Source organism: Diaporthe batatas (genome assembly GCF_019321695.1).
Source record: "Diaporthe batatas strain CRI 302-4 chromosome Unknown Contig00011, whole genome shotgun sequence".
NCBI lineage: Eukaryota > Fungi > Ascomycota > Sordariomycetes > Diaporthales > Diaporthaceae > Diaporthe > Diaporthe batatas.
The window spans coordinates 1,564,241-1,580,454 of NW_025408558.1; the positions used below are offsets into that span (position 1 = coordinate 1,564,241).

General features: G+C 54.0%; 6 protein-coding genes across 6 annotated transcripts; 1 reads left to right on the forward strand and 5 right to left on the reverse strand.

Annotated features, from left to right (window-relative positions):
* Positions 1-226: 226 nt before the first annotated feature.
* KVR01_009238 (uncharacterized protein) lies at positions 227-4,057 on the reverse strand (the record flags this gene model as incomplete). The annotated part of the gene is made up of 7 exons (XM_044789002.1): positions 227-643; positions 707-1,578; positions 2,066-2,130; positions 2,504-3,127; positions 3,191-3,458; positions 3,578-3,775; positions 3,844-4,057. 7 exons carry the CDS (start codon positions 4,055-4,057, stop codon positions 227-229), a joined length of 2,658 nt encoding a protein of 885 aa, XP_044641740.1.
* A 2,103-nt stretch (positions 4,058-6,160) lies between these two features.
* Positions 6,161-7,500, forward strand: KVR01_008942 (uncharacterized protein; the record flags this gene model as incomplete). The annotated part of the gene is made up of 1 exon (XM_044784459.1): positions 6,161-7,500. Exon 1 carries the CDS (start codon positions 6,298-6,300, stop codon positions 7,498-7,500), a length of 1,203 nt encoding a protein of 400 aa, XP_044641444.1. The 5' UTR covers positions 6,161-6,297.
* Positions 7,501-8,018: 518 nt separating this feature from the next.
* Positions 8,019-9,489, reverse strand: KVR01_008904 (uncharacterized protein; the record flags this gene model as incomplete). Its single annotated transcript, XM_044789523.1, has 1 exon — positions 8,019-9,489. The coding sequence occupies exon 1, from the start codon at positions 9,366-9,368 to the stop codon at positions 8,019-8,021; it is 1,350 nt and encodes a 449-aa protein (XP_044641406.1). The 5' UTR covers positions 9,369-9,489.
* Positions 9,490-10,313: 824 nt separating this feature from the next.
* Positions 10,314-10,979, reverse strand: KVR01_009445 (uncharacterized protein; the record flags this gene model as incomplete). The annotated part of the gene is made up of 1 exon (XM_044783520.1): positions 10,314-10,979. One exon carries the CDS (start codon positions 10,977-10,979, stop codon positions 10,314-10,316), a length of 666 nt encoding a protein of 221 aa, XP_044641947.1.
* A 2,064-nt stretch (positions 10,980-13,043) lies between these two features.
* On the reverse strand, positions 13,044-14,480 carry KVR01_009290 (uncharacterized protein). The gene is made up of 3 exons (XM_044789616.1): positions 14,040-14,480; positions 13,441-13,908; positions 13,044-13,349 (listed from the first exon to the last, which is right to left on the reverse strand). Exons 1-3 carry the CDS (start codon positions 14,307-14,309, stop codon positions 13,248-13,250), a joined length of 840 nt encoding a protein of 279 aa, XP_044641792.1. The 5' UTR covers positions 14,310-14,480; the 3' UTR covers positions 13,044-13,247.
* A 381-nt stretch (positions 14,481-14,861) lies between these two features.
* On the reverse strand, positions 14,862-15,580 carry KVR01_009011 (uncharacterized protein; the record flags this gene model as incomplete). Its single annotated transcript, XM_044789551.1, has 3 exons — positions 14,862-14,879; positions 15,089-15,131; positions 15,186-15,580. 3 exons carry the CDS (start codon positions 15,578-15,580, stop codon positions 14,862-14,864), a joined length of 456 nt encoding a protein of 151 aa, XP_044641513.1.
* Between the last annotated feature and the right edge of the window lie 634 nt (positions 15,581-16,214).

The window sequence follows — 16,214 nt, forward strand, 5'->3', positions numbered from 1 at the left end:
CTGGGCTCCAGTGACTCGTTCGAATGTTTGGAGCAGCAATGAAGTATCCATCCGGGGTCTCGTCCAATATTTCCCCCAGCTTCCTCCAACACTTTACCAACGTGCGAGACCCATTACCAGAAAGTTTGTTACTCGTCTCCCAGCGCGACAGCCTCGTCATAGTCGGCCCCGAGAAACTTCCAGCCCCGCTTGATGCCCCCATCTTCATGTTGCGCGTTCGCTGGTATCAAAGCATTATCTCCGCTGTTATCTTCTGAGTACAGCGCGACCGCAGACTGCACCGCCCATCATTAGCTGGGACCAGTTCCGGAGCAGCCCTCGGACGACATACCTTGCCAAGCGTTAGCTTGATTGCCCCTTCGACCTCTTTGACTGGGCGGTAGGTGCTGAGCGCCGGGCGCCTCTTGATCAAAGAAACTATGTTGCTTGCAACAACGTGTGACTGGCATTCAGCAGCCCGTGCCATCTTTGGCCCGCCGGTCTCGGCAACGTCTCCGAGTGCGAGGATATTGTCTATGGTGCCTTCAGGCGATCTTATTTGGAGACTCGGAGCCACTAAGATCCTGCCTGTCTCGTCTGAAACGCACTTGGATAGTTCCTGGGTTAGGAACTGGGTATTTGGAGTCTGGCCGGTGCAGGATATCTGTACATGTGCGTCGGATCAGCATATCAGGTTCCTCCAAGGTTGTTCGGCAACAGAACTCACCACTAATTCATATCTGTCGACTCGGCCATCTGGAAAGACCAGTATTGCGTTCACTCCAGTCTTCTCATTGTCTTGAAGCTGCACTTGTGGTCTCTGCCCCAGCATCACCGCGATTCCCAATTTCTCCATCTCGGCCATTACTCGGTCATGTAGTCTTGAGCCGTAACCATGCAGAAGCCTGTTCCTGGAGTGCACCAGGGTCACATCCTTCTCCGGATACCAGCCCTTGATATCAGTCGCGAGTTCCACGCCTACCGCCCCGCCCCCAACCACGGCGATGTTCTCCGCGCTGCTTATCCGCTCCTGAAGCCTCCTAAGCTCCTCACACGCCCCATGTTTATCATTGCTCAAGAGCTTGGAGGGTTGCGGGGAGGATGTTCCAGTAGCAATGGCCAAAAACTCAAAGTTAATGACCTCCCCGGAAGCAAGCCTGACAGAGTCCCTTGTCACCTCGCTGACCGTACCGCGCCGCCGCTCGAATATCCCAACTGGCACACCTTTCCGCCCGCTGTACAGAATCTCATCATACGGAATGAACGCCTTCGGCTCATGACCCCTGACTACGGAGTACCTGGGGAAGACGAAGGGGTAGTGGAAATGGGTGTTCCTCTCGACAAGGACGACCTTGTACCCGCTCGGGAGCGAGTCGCAGAGCCTCCTCGCCAGTGCAATGCCGGCGAAGGAACCGCCGATTACCACCACGTTCTTTGGCGAGGGTCCGGGATCGTACTGTATCGCGTGTATCAGGGCACCAATGCGTTGGGCGAGGCGTTTGAGGCCGTACGAGACCAGGAATGGGAATGAGAACTTGAGAAACTTGAGCACGTCACGGGCTGCCATCTTTGCGCGACTGAGGCTTCCGCCCTGCTCGACTGATCGCCGAGAGGTCAAGTGGAAGAGGTGTGTGCTTTGATAGCGATAGCACTGTATGCCAGGGTGGCCAGCATCTGTTTTTCAAGGATGCGGCGGAGAATCGCCTGCCCGGCTGGAAGCAATTCCGAGACCGTGATGACTCGGGGCGGATAGGCCGGATGTGACTTCTGGGCACGGGCTTTTCACAATCCTCGGCGCCGCGCAGACAGCCGCAGCATCTTACACCGGATGGGACACGGGGAGAAGCTGCCACAGAGAAATGGCAGAGGCCCTGCAGCTTATCAGATCATGCGAGATAATCAAGCTGCGTTAGCGCCGGGGGAGAACTCGTCGCCAAAATCCCGAGTCCGATGGGAGGCGGACGTTGCTCGACCAGCCCGCTGATCCCCGACGTTCTGCTGAACCACTCAATACTCATCTATAAAACCGCGACGGCTCCGAAAGGTGCCAGAATATTACGGAGATAATGTTTTCGGGTTCGGTAGCTGCCCCCATTGCTTGCGTCCCTGGTGATGCCACATGCACGATTCCTCCGGTGCCGCTGCTTGGTACTGACTCGGAATGAACCCGGGTGTCTCATATCCGCCGCACTGGGTATCCAGGCACTCCCCTTCTCTGCCGACCGGTCTGGAGCTTCGATCGAAGGGGTGGCAGTAGTGAAGACCGACCCTCAGGCCTCACCGAGAAGATCTGTGTGATGAACGAAACGAGGGCCAGGTCGAGGTTTTCGTGACAGGCGTGAGAGGGATGCCATCGGGGCCCCCTCCTTCGTGACTTGGCGGCGTTCCAGTCAGCACTCCTCCCGTAGCGTCGGCCCTTTGCTCCTTTTCAAGTTTCCTCCATTCCGTCGCCGCGGCGGCAATCAAGGCCAGCCCAGCCGCTCCGACAGACATGTAGAACGCCGTGGTGATGGCCTTGGCATACGACTCGGCCACGAACGGCACGAGCTCCTCACCCAGGTGCTCGGCGCTCACCTTGGACGCGCCCATCCGCAGTACCTCGGCCACGCGCTCCGCGCTCAGCCCCGTCGCCAGGTGGCCGCCCAGGACGTTCATGAAAATGGCCTGTGCGATGGGGAAGGCCACCGTGGCGCCCAGTGACAGGCAGAACAGCACGAGGGCCTCTCCGGCTGGCACGTCGGGCTCGTCCAGGACGTTCCGGATGGCCGAGAGGGGCAGCTGTATGCCAAGCCCCAGTCCAAGCGAGATGATCAGCTCGAGGCCGATGATATAGGACATTGCTGTGTCGACCCGGATCTGGGATAGCAGCCCGGACCCCACTAGCACCGACGCAGCGCTGGCAACCATGAACGGCACATAATGGCCGGAGTACGTGGCAGCTGCCCCGATGGCGAGAGCGACCACTGTGTCCGGGATGGCCAGGGCCAAGATGTAAATGCCGGACATTTTGGGTGAATAGCCCCTTGCGGCTTGAAAATAAAATGGCATGTAGTAGATAAAGATTCCGTATGCCGTGATGAGAAAGGTGCAGTACAGACATCCGAAGCCGACGGTACGTTGTGTCAGTATCCGGATTGGTATCAGGGCCCTGTACAATAATAATCAGCGCCTGGAGAGCTGCATACAGTGGTGGGACATGGCCTCCTCATACCTGTCTTTTTCCTTGACCTGGATGAACCAAAACAGCCCAGCCATGACGGCAAACCCGATCAGGAGGCCCCATATCCATGGATCACTCCACTGGTATTTGGTACCGCCCCATTGCAGAGCAAGAAACAATGCGGTCAGAGAGGTCAGGATAAGGACAACGCTGAGCTGGTCGGTTGATTTCAATCGGTCTCGCAGAGAATAGTTCGAGGTCACTCTGACCGGTTCGGGGAAAGTGAAGATTATGAGGCAGCCCGCGATGAACGACAAGGCTTTGCCAGCTGATCAGCATATGATACAAATTGATCGGCATAAGTTTTGGGGAAGTGCGCACCTATGCTGAGGAAGAACCCTAAGCGCCAGGTCATGGAGCTCTCCACTATAATTCCACCCAGAGGGGGCCCTACACCTGCTGCGATACCATTCATCAGAATGATGGAAGCCAAGAAGACTGGCATATTTCTCGTGGGTACAACGTGGCAGATTATTATAAAACATCCCAGGTGTAAGCCAGCGTGAGCTAGGCCTTGGATAGCTCGCCCGACGATTAAGACATGAGAAGTTGACGACGTTGCGCAGACGATGGCACCTGGAGTATGTGGTCAGAAATGCTAAAGCGGCAGTGCTACCAGGGGCAGCAGTACTCCGTATACACACCAACGATGTAGATCAGGAGCCCGGTGCAGTAGGTGATCTTCAGCGGAAATAGAGTATACACCCGGCCAAAGATGGGCAGAAACGCCAGCCGGGCAAGGTCGTGCGAAGCTTGGTACCACGCGGCCTGGTCCAGACTCTGAAACTCGCTCGTGATCTTGGGGATCGCGGTCAGCAGCAGCGCTCGGCTCATCTCTCCGAAGAAGGCGCCCATCATCAGTGCTATGGCTATGAGTACCAGCCGGCGTCTCGTGATCTTCTCGCCGTTGCTGGTGAACTGTCCCTTCAGGAATCGGCCAACATTTCTAACACATTTCCAAGCCTGGGAAATGAATCCATCTCTTCCCGCTGGTGGGGGTCGGTAATGTCGGTGGTAGCTCTGCATAGCTTGTTGCACGCCGGCAAACTCGTTCTCGGGTGGTAGGAAGAGGATGAAACTGGCGACTGCTCATCGGATGAGCTCCTCTCTATAGGAGATCCGGGTAGCCGATTAGGAACTGAGAATACGCGACCTGGTCAAGTTCTGAGGCAGGCAGATACTCTAGTTGACATCGACAGTCAACGTTAAGGCCTGTCCATAACTCCTTGTGCCCCATGATGGGAAAGGCTGCCCGTCAAGTTTATAAAGGTCCCCGACGGTCCTTTAACATCACCTGTTGGAGACCGTGTCCTCTGAAACTATCCAAAATAGCCGAACGCGACCCAGCTTGGATGGCAGGGACGCGGCGCTAGGCCTACTGCCTGTAGCGTGCACATTGGGTGAACCCCTTCTGATTACGAGTGCACTCGCGTGGGTGCCAAAGCACGCCAAAGCTATTGACGAGTGACGGTACATAAATGGCTCTCTGCGCACGCGCGCGTTCGCAAAGCGGGGATGGCTTTCGTAGCCGAGGGTAGAAACGTAGGTCTCAGGACCAAATAGAGCTTCAAAACTCAACAAATTGCCCGATTGATCGTGTTGTGGGCCAGGAAGTCATGTGTCCTGCCCCAAAGGATGTCGAGGACTCTGAATTATCCATTCCCTTGCAAAGAATAACCTGGTCCCAAGATCGATGCAGCTTCTGGGTTGACCGGTGGGCCGCCACCGGCTCAATGGGTGATGTACATCATTCAATGCTTGACTCAAAATCAAGTACCCTAAGTAGTGATAAAAAAGACTAGTTCTGCGCCAAATATCTGGATGTCCTTTTGCTAAATTTCACCTAGGAATTCACAATTGTACAGAAAACTGATACGGTCCCGAGGTCTGTTGCTCATATTCCTCTGTGTGTGTGCTACCAAGTTTCGATACAATTCCGGGGTAACGCTCGTAATAGACGAGTTATCAAAGCGGCCCATGTTTTGGAACCCAATCTGGGAACTAGAATCAGAGAAGACCGCAGCAAATGGTACAACTCAGGCTCTCCTGTCTCCACGAGCATTGAAAGCAATCAAATAATTTGGGATAAATATTCGGTGTTTCATGCCTTATGCGCAGTGGATGAATCTGATTCCTGCAAAGTTCGAGATAAGATCCACATCACCTTTGTGCAAATCTGCCTTGATACAACTTTGTCGAAGCTTCACAGTACCAAGGGAAGCCCTCCCTCAAGTGCTTGCGACCTGTAATTACAGTTGACAGACTTGAGAGAAGAAACCAAATTCGATTATGAGTCAATATCTGTGGTGATCACCCTGTTCATACAAGTCTCTAGAACTTGAACCTGGTCCAGCAATACTCTCTTGGCAATGCAATCAATTAACATCGTTACCGTACACCACATTACACTAAAGTTAATAACATTGAATATAATAGGAATGTAATAGTCTCGGTGTAAATATGATTGAGTGTAAACACCTTTAGTGTAAGTACATTATAAACATTTCCAAAAGTGAACAGAGAGCTCCTAGCATCACACTAGCTGATGATCTACCGTTGCAGCAATGTGGGCAATGAAGTACCCAAGTGCTGTGTTATTAGCTGAGTAAGTTGATGATGTCATCACGACGGTGGACTGTGAGTGGTCCAAAGTGGCTGGGCGGATAATTACTCCATAGCCCGCTCGGGGAACCTGAAGCTGAAGAGCAATTCCGGTTGATACTCCGCGGCCGTGCCATGTCCAAACAGGCCGGTGGCAACCCGTAAGATCTACTCGATTATCTCGACTTGCGCCCAATGTAAAGAGACTCTGGCCTGGTCATTTCTCAACATGGGATCTTGAAATCCAAAACTACCTAGGTACATAACCAGAGGGCGGTTCAGTGTCAGAACGTCGGGACGCCGCACCATCTACGATTGAGTCCCAGAGGCATTTGCTGAGGTGTAGTTCGGCCATGGCATCTCGAGCAAACGACGGAAGGAGCCGCCCTGCCAAGGTTGGTCACCGAAAGTCCCGAAATGGGTGTCTAACGTGCAAGTCACGTCGTGTGAAGTGCGACGAGACAAGGCCGACTTGCGGAAACTGCAGTCGGCTCCAGATGGACTGTTCCTGGCCCAAGTACCCTCAAAACAAGAACAATGGCAGCCGAGCACAGCTATTGCCAACGCCTTCTCCCAGTCGGCAAGCTGGTCTTTCGCCTCCCGCAGCCGGCACCGGGACCAGTCCACTCGCGCGTACACCTGAGCAGGCGGCCATTCCCACCACCTGGCCGCGATGGGCTTGCGACGAGAACATCTTTACCCAGCCTAGCTCCCCGGCGGATGATTCAAACGACCTTATTTTTCCCGAATCAAAAGAAAGACGTCTAATGGAACATCGCTTGATGCAAAAGTGGCACCTCACCGTGCACAACCCTTTCCAGCTCACTTCCTGGAGAGAGATATGGTCCAAGACAATGCCAGAGTTGGCATTAACCCACGAAAACATGCTATTTGTGATCTGCGCCCTTTCCGCCACGAATATCCTCCGCTCAGATCCCGACGACAAGGAGATATACAACGCCCGCGAGAGCTACTTCATCGCCGCCCTTCACGCCCAGCGGGAGGAAGTGGCAGCCTTGAGCGTCGAGACCGCCGATGCCGCGTGGTTCGGCGCCCTGCTCATCTCCATCACGGCGTTCGCGATGCTACAGGAGCGGCCCCTGACGCCCTACCAGCCCCCGATGGACTGGCTGCACGTCGGCCGCGGCGCGGGCATAGTGATCCGGCAGAGCATCGAGAGGATCCTCACGCTGTCCAAGGAGGCGGACCACCCGGCCCTGATGAACGCGACCCACGCGTACCCGCACTTCGGCCCGGACGAGGCCTACTTTGCGCCCGAGCACCGCGTCAGGTTCGAGGGCGTGCTCACGCAGCACCTGCGTTCGGGCGACGACTGGGCCGACGACGAGACGCGCGGCGCCTACGAGAAGGCGCTCAGCTTCGTCGGCAGCATACAGACCGGCATCAGCCACGGGGAGCCCGTGTACGCCACCACGAGGCGCATCCAGGCGTTCCCGCTGCTCGTCCCGGCCAGGTACATCGAGCTGCTGGCGGTCCGGCGCCCGAGGGCGCTGGTGGTGCTGGCGCACTTCTTTGCGACCGTCGCGCAGACGCACAACGTGTGGTGGCTTGGTGATGAGCCCTTCAGGGGCGAGGAGACGACGGCGAAGAGGGAGATTCGTGCTATCAAGGATGCGCTGCCCCGGGAGTGGCTGCCGACGATGGTGTGGCCGATGGATGTGGTCGGCTTGAAGGACTAAGGCGATTTGTTAGACGGAGTCATTAGCCTGTTATCGCCTGCGCTCTTGAGTTCAAGGGCTCGCGTCCTTCAGTGGAGGCGCTCTCTGCCACCAGATGTCTTGTATATCTAAAATCATCATGAAAACCGACGGCTTAGTTGCTAGTCAGCATTTTACATCTTTTCCAGTAGCGGTATTTGCCGAGGACGACGTTACCTTGAGCTTGTTGGCTAGGATATTACACAACCTAGCATGCATCATCTCAATCACTTTTAAGTAGAACTGTCAGGCTAGTTTCCTCCTACCATTAGACCAAGCTATGCAAGCTGTATAATTCCCGTTGACACCTGTCTTCTGGCCCGACATCATCTACCTCCACCAAGTTTTGTGATTGCTTCTTGGACAGCGCAAGAACATCAGCCCCCATCTGACTACTACGTGTACGTAGGTACTGTGGCGTGTGTGTGCAACCTCAGGCTTGCTCACACCCGGCTGATATCAAAACCTCCGCAGCCCTGATGAACCACATCGAAGAAGTGTTAGCGACCTTGCTCGTCATCGGTTTGGGCCAGACCAAGGGCGTCCATCCGCGCCTGGCTCATCTCCCCCTTGCCTTGGCTCGGTGGAGGAGCCCAAGCAGACTCGCCACCGATTGTTCTCCCCTGCTCACGCCTCGCCATCCGTCGCCTGGGTGGCTGGACCAGGTAATCGAGATCTACATCATCGCCGTCGTCGTCTTCATGGGAGGAGTCCTGGCCTTGCTGTGGCTCAGCACCAGGAGAGTCGACCGCTGGCGGTGGGGATGATCCAGGCATCAGCTGGCCGGGCTGTTGCATGGAAGGGGCGGGCCGCGACGGTGAGGGAGGACCTCCGCCGAGGAGATTGGTAGACCCCGTCGGCCGACCCACACTCCCACTGTTGAGTCGTTTCTGCCTCTCTTGTTCCTGGCGTATCTTCCGCTCGACCTTGTCAGCCTCGATGCGGTTCAGCGTCTTCTGCCTGATCGCCTCGTTGGCCTTCTTCTGCTTGGCCATCTCGAGTGCGTGCTTCTGCATGTCGCTGAGCTCGTCCTTTGCGTCCACTCGCTTGCTCTTCGCCGGGTCCGGCCTCTCCTTTGGCGTCAGGGTCTCGTTGCCGCCCGTTTGCCGCTCGACGTCGACGAGGCGGTCCACCCCGATGCTGACGAGGAATTCGGCAAAGTCATCGATGCGCTTTCCATCCCAGGTGGTTGTCTGCACCTTGTAGCCTCCCTGAATGAACTTGTGCGGTGTGTTCTTGATGATCGTTGCATTGATCTTCTGCTTCGTGGGTATACCCTTGGTCATCATGCCGAAGTTTTTGACATCACGAGTGAGTGGGCCATCTTGGGCGTGCATGCCGACGAAGCCGGCAAGTTTCAGTCCGGCCAGATCGGCGTTTGTCAAGGTGAAGTTGTCCCACATGAAGGCTGCCATCTCGTCCTCGTTGTCGTAAGCGCTGGCCTTGGCCTCGGGGAACGACGACATGGCCTCGTGAGCCGCCTCGGCAGTCTCCCCCTGGCCGCCGAGGGCGACCCGATCCAGCCCTCCTGCGCGTTCGGCCTCCTGGATGATCACCTGGGTGATATACGGGAGGCTTCCCAGCGTCATCCCCACGGCTGCCCTATCATCGGGTGAGAGATTATTCCAGGGTCTCGCATGGGCTTTGCAAAAGGGAAACACCCAGCGCAAGGTTGGGAACTGCTCGCTCAGTGTCTTGTGGTTCCTGGTCAGCTTGGCGGAGAGGACCTTGTCGCGAAGCTCCTGGTCTGTTGTTTTTTCTGGGAAGCGACGGAGGAAGACGACGGTGTGTGAATGGCCCTCGACAGGGTCAACCACCAGCGGCGTGACGAGTGTTCGACGCAGTGCCATTTTCAGGGATGGCTCCAATGATGTATGGTGTGCAACAATGAAAATGTGTCCTTGGACAGTAGAAACCAGGAAGTGTGGCGTGGCAGTCTTAAATTTGACTGTTTTGTGCCCAGCACTTGAGCTATCTTTGTTGGTTTGCAGCCAAGGCACCCAAACTCAATGATAGCCTGTTCCGGCGTGTTGACTAACTTTCTGGGTCCCCGGGATGGCCCGTGCACCAGTCGGCCTCCTGCAGATGGACAGACTAGGTACGTACCTAGGTGCCTAGGTAGCGTGGTTCATAGGGGTCTTTGACCGCCCAGTGCTAAAGGCTGTGACTAAGCCCATAAACTACTACAGTAATTAATTAGATGAATTAGTTATTATAATCTTTTAGTTACATATAGATTAGTGCTAGTAATTAATTAAATTCTTATTATTTTAATAATTAATTTAAAAAATATAAGTTTAAACTTTTATATTTAAAAGAATTTAATTTAAAATATTAATAATTTATTAAATATAATATTTATAATTTATTATTATAATATAAATATAAGTTATTTACTTTTTTAAAGTAATTAAAATATATTTTAAATATTTATTTTATTTATAAAACTTTTAAATTTATTATAAATAATTTAAAAAAGTTTTAAAAAAGTTATAATAATTTAATATTAAAGTTTATAAATAATTTAATTAAATATTAAAATAATTAATTAAAGGAATTAATTATTATAATCTTTTAGTCGAGCGGTCTTTTATACTAAAAGTTAATAGAATTTCTACTATTTTAGAGTGACTATTTATAAACTACTAGGTCTACATTATATTCTACTAAGGTTTGCAATTTAATTTCCAGCTTGTAGGCCCCGTTTGAGCATTCGAAGGAGGTATCTGAATCATAAAACTAGACTACCTAGATTGGAGTTCGGAAGATGGACTAGATCAGCCAGGCCTAGGGCTTCATGTTGTCGACCCCGAATCAAATGTCACCACCACTGACAATACTATCTTCGGGGACGAGTTCTCTATGAACACGATAACAGCCCCCATGACGGACCCGCCCTCCTTCACAGACCCGATGTGCTTGGGAAACGCCAGCACCCCGGGATGGGCGGACAACCACTCGTCTAGCACCTCGTTCGCCCGAGCCCTCGCGTCGGCGGCCGACACGTAGCTCCCGACAACCTGCAGGTCCTCCACGCACATGCCCCCGCCTGGCCTAGGTGACTCAGGCGGCCGGCCGGCCTCATGGAGTAAGGGCTCGGCCTTGGAAACCCTGTACACGGGACAGGGGAGCGCCCGCTTGAGCGGAGCGTCGTGGACCCGTTGCAGCTCGACCTCGATGAAGTGCCCCGGGAGCCTGTCGACCGGGCCGCGCACGTGGGAGAATTGGTTAAGCAGTTGACCTTTCTCTGTGCCGGCTTGGAACAGCTCGTACGCCTCGGAAGACTCGGCGATCCGTAGGCGGAGGTTGGGCAGCGTGGCTTCTAGGACGTGAAATGGGCCCGAGATGGCGATGTCGTGGATCGCGGGGATGGAAGCGCGGATGTAGTATACCTCGTCCCAGTCTGGTGGTTGATTCCTAGCCACCAGTGGTCTCATTCGGATTGTTGCTCTTTCTGTCATGATAGGAATGTGTAGTGTGTTAGATGTGGTAAGAGATTATGGTAGGTTGTCGTATGACGGGGTTGTAAAGATCCTTGATGGCTGGCATAGTTGGGCACATTGCCGCTTTTAAGAAAATAAGTGAAGCAGAAATAGAGTTAAACACTTACTCCGCACTGGCACCTTGTACATCATTTTCGTCACTTCGGGCTGTTCTCCGGTGTGAACGGCGCCCGCAGTTTGGCGGCCATTCGTTCACAAAGACTACCTAGGTAGCCTGGTCATTTTATGGGATTTTGTAGTGTTTCTATGCAACCTTGCATAACTTCTCATCGCTGTTAGACGTGCCGCAAAGATTTAAACCTAGAAGAGCCACATAAGGATGCATGGCAAAAGCTAGATCATTGTTTTGGTTGACGGCCAAAACGATGCGTGGCACTGGAAAGCACTTGCTCTAAAGCCCCAAACAAAAGCCTACTCTGTACTCGTCAATTGTAGCAGTAGACCTGCACACTCACTGTGAAAGGGACACAGGCGGCCAAGGAGAGATGTGCGTCTCATCGACGGCCGGCCCAGCCTCCGTGTGTCTCCATTACGACCAAGACGATGTGACGTCTTTGAGTTCTGATTCACCGATGTAGTATTGAAAGCTGCGAGAAAAGCCTGGACAGGTCTACCGGCACATCAGGACGCTTTTCTAATACCGCTGATCTGTAAATTCTCACCGACAAAGGCTAAGTGTCCAGGTGGGCTAAAGCTTAATAAGTCCGCGTCGTAGCTTTCCAGCGGCCGACAGCTTGCTTCCATCAACGCGGTCCGGTTGGCTGCTGGTGTTATGGTTACATCCTACTCATGTAGCAGCATCAAGCGATAACCATCAGCTGCAGGTGTGTTTCAAGACCTGCGCACACAAGAGAGAGGAGAAAGGAGGGACTACAGCTATCACAGCAGGCTTTTGCGGCTGCCACCCAGAACATCGTCGACCATCCCGCCTGAGGCCGAAAGCATCATCAAGAGCCTCCAATTGACCTGCAGATTGACTGCCTTCCGCAAAGCTAGGTTAGCTGATACTGACTGCTGATCAGGGGCTCGAGTTGACGGTGCCGAGACTGCTCATGACGCTTGGCCTTTGATCTCGCACATGCTAACATTGAAATTAAAAATGCACCTTGCGCTCAACGCTTTGCATATCGCGTTGCGGTCAGCCGTGCGGCCCCCTGCAACCAGCCTGAGACTCCCTCTTTCAACGGTGGCTATCCGAACAACGGCGGATTAGGCCGCAAACTGTAGGAGACGGTAAAATGTTTGACTTGAAATCGATGAACATGCAATATTCCGATCTTTTGCAACCGCAGAAAGACAAGGATGCCTCCACGCAGTCCACCCTGCATTCCTGAAGTCCACATATATGATTTAGAGCTTCCATGGCAGCATGTAGAGGGACTGGTTATGACGAAAGCCTCTTTCCCCCTCTTACGGACAGCTTTGTGTATGGGAAGTATTTTAAAAGATTGTTGATATTCACTTTACTCATATTAATCTATAATGATCGCTAGTAACATCGCTGAATCTGCCCTCTGCCGTGTGGAACAGAATTGCCGAACGAACTTCCAGCGGCGTCAATGATTGTAGAATACCATGCAGATTGAAAGATTCGAATCCGGCAGTCTGCCAAATCAGAAGTCCTGAAGGCAGGCCAAATGGCCATAAAGTCATCCACTCACCCTAGGCTTTGCAATGTAGATGTACGTAGCTATGACACATTGGTGGAAGGATACCGAAAGTGGTGAAATGGAGCAAATAGGGGCTCTTGGCACACGCCTCGGAAACCTGGTTTCCGTCAGTTCCCCACGATCAGAATTGTCCAACTGCACGTCGCTTACAACTCGTTGGGTTCTCGCCATTACGCTGCAACTGTGGTTTTCGTCTTGATTCGTACATATTCCGAACGCGTATGCGGTACCCTGATATAGTGCCAGGTTCTCAAAGACCTAGTCCCAAAGGAGCCGAGTAAAGCGGTAGAAAGAATACCCAGTTTCACCCGTGGACGGCAGGGGTTTATGACACACTTTTGGTTAAGTATTGCACGGAGTAAGCTACCCTAAGTTGAGAGGAGTAGTACGCATGAACAACCAAATGATTCATTGCTCTTGCACTGCATGAGGATGTCAGATACAATTTTATATGACTGGGATTAGAAACGAAACCACCACCTAGAAACGAACCACCGATTGTGTATTAGCGATTCCAAATTAACCACACCGCCACCGTCAAAACCCCCTGCATTGCCTACTGCTTCTCCCTCTCAGCCTTCATCATCATATCCTCCTCCTCAGTCTTGGGGACCTTGACCAAAGCCGGCACCGTCACGGCGTTCAACTTCCGGAAGGCCTAGCAAAGAAAAGAGAAAAAACCACCAGTCAGCATTGATCTCATCCGACCCAAGAACCAAAAACCGTCACAGAACAGGCAGCCCGCGTACCAGGAACGGCGACCACCAGCAGCACGCACAGAACGCCCACCAGGCGGCGTCGCCCCCGGCCCGCACGGCCCAGCGCGCGGCCGCCAGGGGGCCCCAGGTCCGGGGATTCATCAGGTTGCCACTCACATCACTGACGGCGCCCGAGGGCAGCTCGCCGCCCCAGCGGTCCTCGACGCGCGCGATGCGCCCGCCGGCGCCGACGTGGATCCGCACGACGGAGTTCATGACCTTCTCGGCCCTGATGCCCTTCACGACGTACTTGTTGCTCATGTCCACCTCGATGGGCCCCGGGTCCCCCGCGGACGTGACGCGGTGCGACTGCAGCCGGATGGGGCTGAAGAGCGCGGGCAGGCCGTAGAACTGCGCCGTGTACCTTGCGTGCCCCTGCGCGACGGTGATGTTGTCCGCGAAGGTGGCGTCTTTCTCCCACAGGGTGAAGTGCTTTAGGGTCGGGTTGCCTTCGAAGAGCTGTTTGTTGTGAGCGGTGGTGTGTGTGTTAGCGAGGGGCCTGGGGCCTGGGATTTTTCATCAAGCCTCTCGGTCTCGGAGCTGGGATAGGCGGGGTTGGGGGGGGGGGGGGTGGACTGCTAGTTACGGACATCCAGGACTGAGCCGACGAGGACCTTTTGGTGCTCGGAGAGGGTCACGCCCGGGGCGGTCTCGATTGTCGTCCTCTTGATGCCGATGGATGAGAAGGAGGGCGCGGTGGCAGTGGTGTCTGCTGAGGCCTGGGCCTGGGCCTGGGCGGTCCCTGATGGGGTGCCTGTTGATGACATGGTTCTTGATGAGAATGGGACGTTGTTGCGTTTGGTTGCTGATCTGGATGCTCGTTGGGTGGCAGCGAATAACGACGATGGTCTGGGTGGCATGACACGGGTGGTGGCGGTGGTGATGGTTTGTGGGGCTGATCCGGGATGTATGCGAAAAGGAGGTTCTATATGTTACTCCAAGATAGTAGGTTACACCTTGTATGCGGAAGCAGCCCAATGGAAGATGTCATCTGGCGGAGCGCCGGGCGTGTCGTCACGACTACGGATGCGGCTAGGACAAGACACAGAAACATTGACGTCAACGACAAGGAGGGCGCACCCAACTTAGACGTCCCCGACACGGGCCGGCCCGCGCTCTCTGACCCGAAGTTCCACGGCAGAGTTGCAGAGTCATACGGGAAGCCTGGGAAGCCAAATCCATGTCTCTGGTGATATTAGCGCATATTTGCTGATGGGGAATTTTGCACGGCATCAATAGTATCATGCATGCTCTTGAGGGTGCTTTGATGTGCCATCCAGATGAAATGATAATCAATTGATGTCAAGCGGAGCGAGAAGCTGCACGCCATCACAGATCAAACATTAGCTTTTTGCCGTTGACTGGAACTAATATACATGTATTCAGAGATATGCAGAATAGAAGCGAAGCAGTCAACACACCAGTATCGTCTATTTGCGGGAAGCAAAGAGTCACAAATGGAGAGGCAAAGGAAGGGGATTAGCGAGCCCACAACAGTATTATGCAATCTATGGAACCTTACCTTGGAGATATGCGCACTGGACAATCAAATGCAGAACAAGACTTACCGAACAGTCAGAGATGGCTGTATGTAATACACCCAAAGCCAGCACAATAACAATCATCCTCCCGAACTCACCCGGTTATCCTTGATGTATCCCCCGGCCGAGTCACCCCCACCCCTAGAACAACAAAAGCAAAGTCAGCACATACAATCCGGCAGACAGAGCCCACACCCCGGATCAGCAACAGCAGCAGGCCCGCCGCCCTTTGACCTCGAGGCATCAGCTGCAGGCCGTGGCGCGGGCCTCGGCTCGGGGTCCGGCACGCGGCGCGGCGGGAGGACGACAGGGCGCGGGGCACGGGGCCGCTCCTCCTCCTCCTCCTCCTCCTGGTGGTGCGGCCGCGGCTGCAGCTCGATGTCCTGGCCGTTGCCGCCGGCGGGGGCCTTGCTGTCCTCTTTCTTCTTCTTCTTGTTGCTCCCCTGGCAGCAGCAGCAGACGATGGCGGCTGTGAATAGGGTAACCACCAGGACGACCGTGAAGGAGACCAGGAGGGTGAGCAGGCCCCGTTCGTGGTCGGCTGCGGCTGTGGCTGCGTCGTCGTCGGTTGTGTTGCGGGGGGCCAGCATTTGTGCGGTGGTTTGTGCGGGGATGGCCTTGATGGTTAGTGTGGTGGTGAGAGGTTGGGTGTGCTTACCTGGCTGCTTGTGGGTTCAAATGTTAGTAGTGGGTGGGATATTGAGCGTGGACAGAGCATGTGGGTGTGGGAAGATGGGCTTTTATAAGGGCGGGTGGCGGCTGGAGGACGGCACGGGTATTGTTGGCAGACAATGCGTTGTGAGTGGATACTTGAGTAGATATGTATTGTCTTCAAGGGTCCTCGTGGACAATGGTCTGGTTGGGATGTGTTGCCTTTGTGGGCTTTTTGGTGTCTTGGCCACCACCACAAGGTCTATGTCTTGAGGATGTACCGTGATATCGCGGGTCCGAAAATGATAGAGCATCACCATCGAGATCCGATAATGTCTTGAGTTGATTTGCATTATGCTCCATCAAGAGAACATGGCCTGGTGGAGTATGGCAGCCCTCTTGATATTGGTGGGACTTGGAAGGGTTGAAGTGCTACGCCTGAATTGGATGCAAGTAGCGGGATAGGGTTGCATCTGCTGGGGACTCTTAAGTTGACGGGGGTCCGCCGTGCAGTGCCGGGGCATTTCAATTTTCAACACAGGCCCAGCAGCACGGCGGCACGGCCCGCAAGGT

What these genes read in the sequence shown, in the direction of transcription:
- KVR01_009290 (XM_044789616.1), bottom strand. Translation starts at nt 14,309, where the DNA reads ATGCCACCCAGACCATCGTCGTTATTCGCTGCCACCCAACGAGCATCC. An exon ending in TCGTCGGCTCAGTCCTGGAT is followed by an intron (nt 13,909 to 14,039) that starts GTCCGTAACTAG and finishes CACAACAAACAG; the next exon opens with CTCTTCGAAGGCAACCCGAC. An exon ending in GCTGGTGGTCGCCGTTCCTG is followed by an intron (nt 13,350 to 13,440) that starts GTACGCGGGCTG and finishes TTTCTTTGCTAG; the next exon opens with GCCTTCCGGAAGTTGAACGC.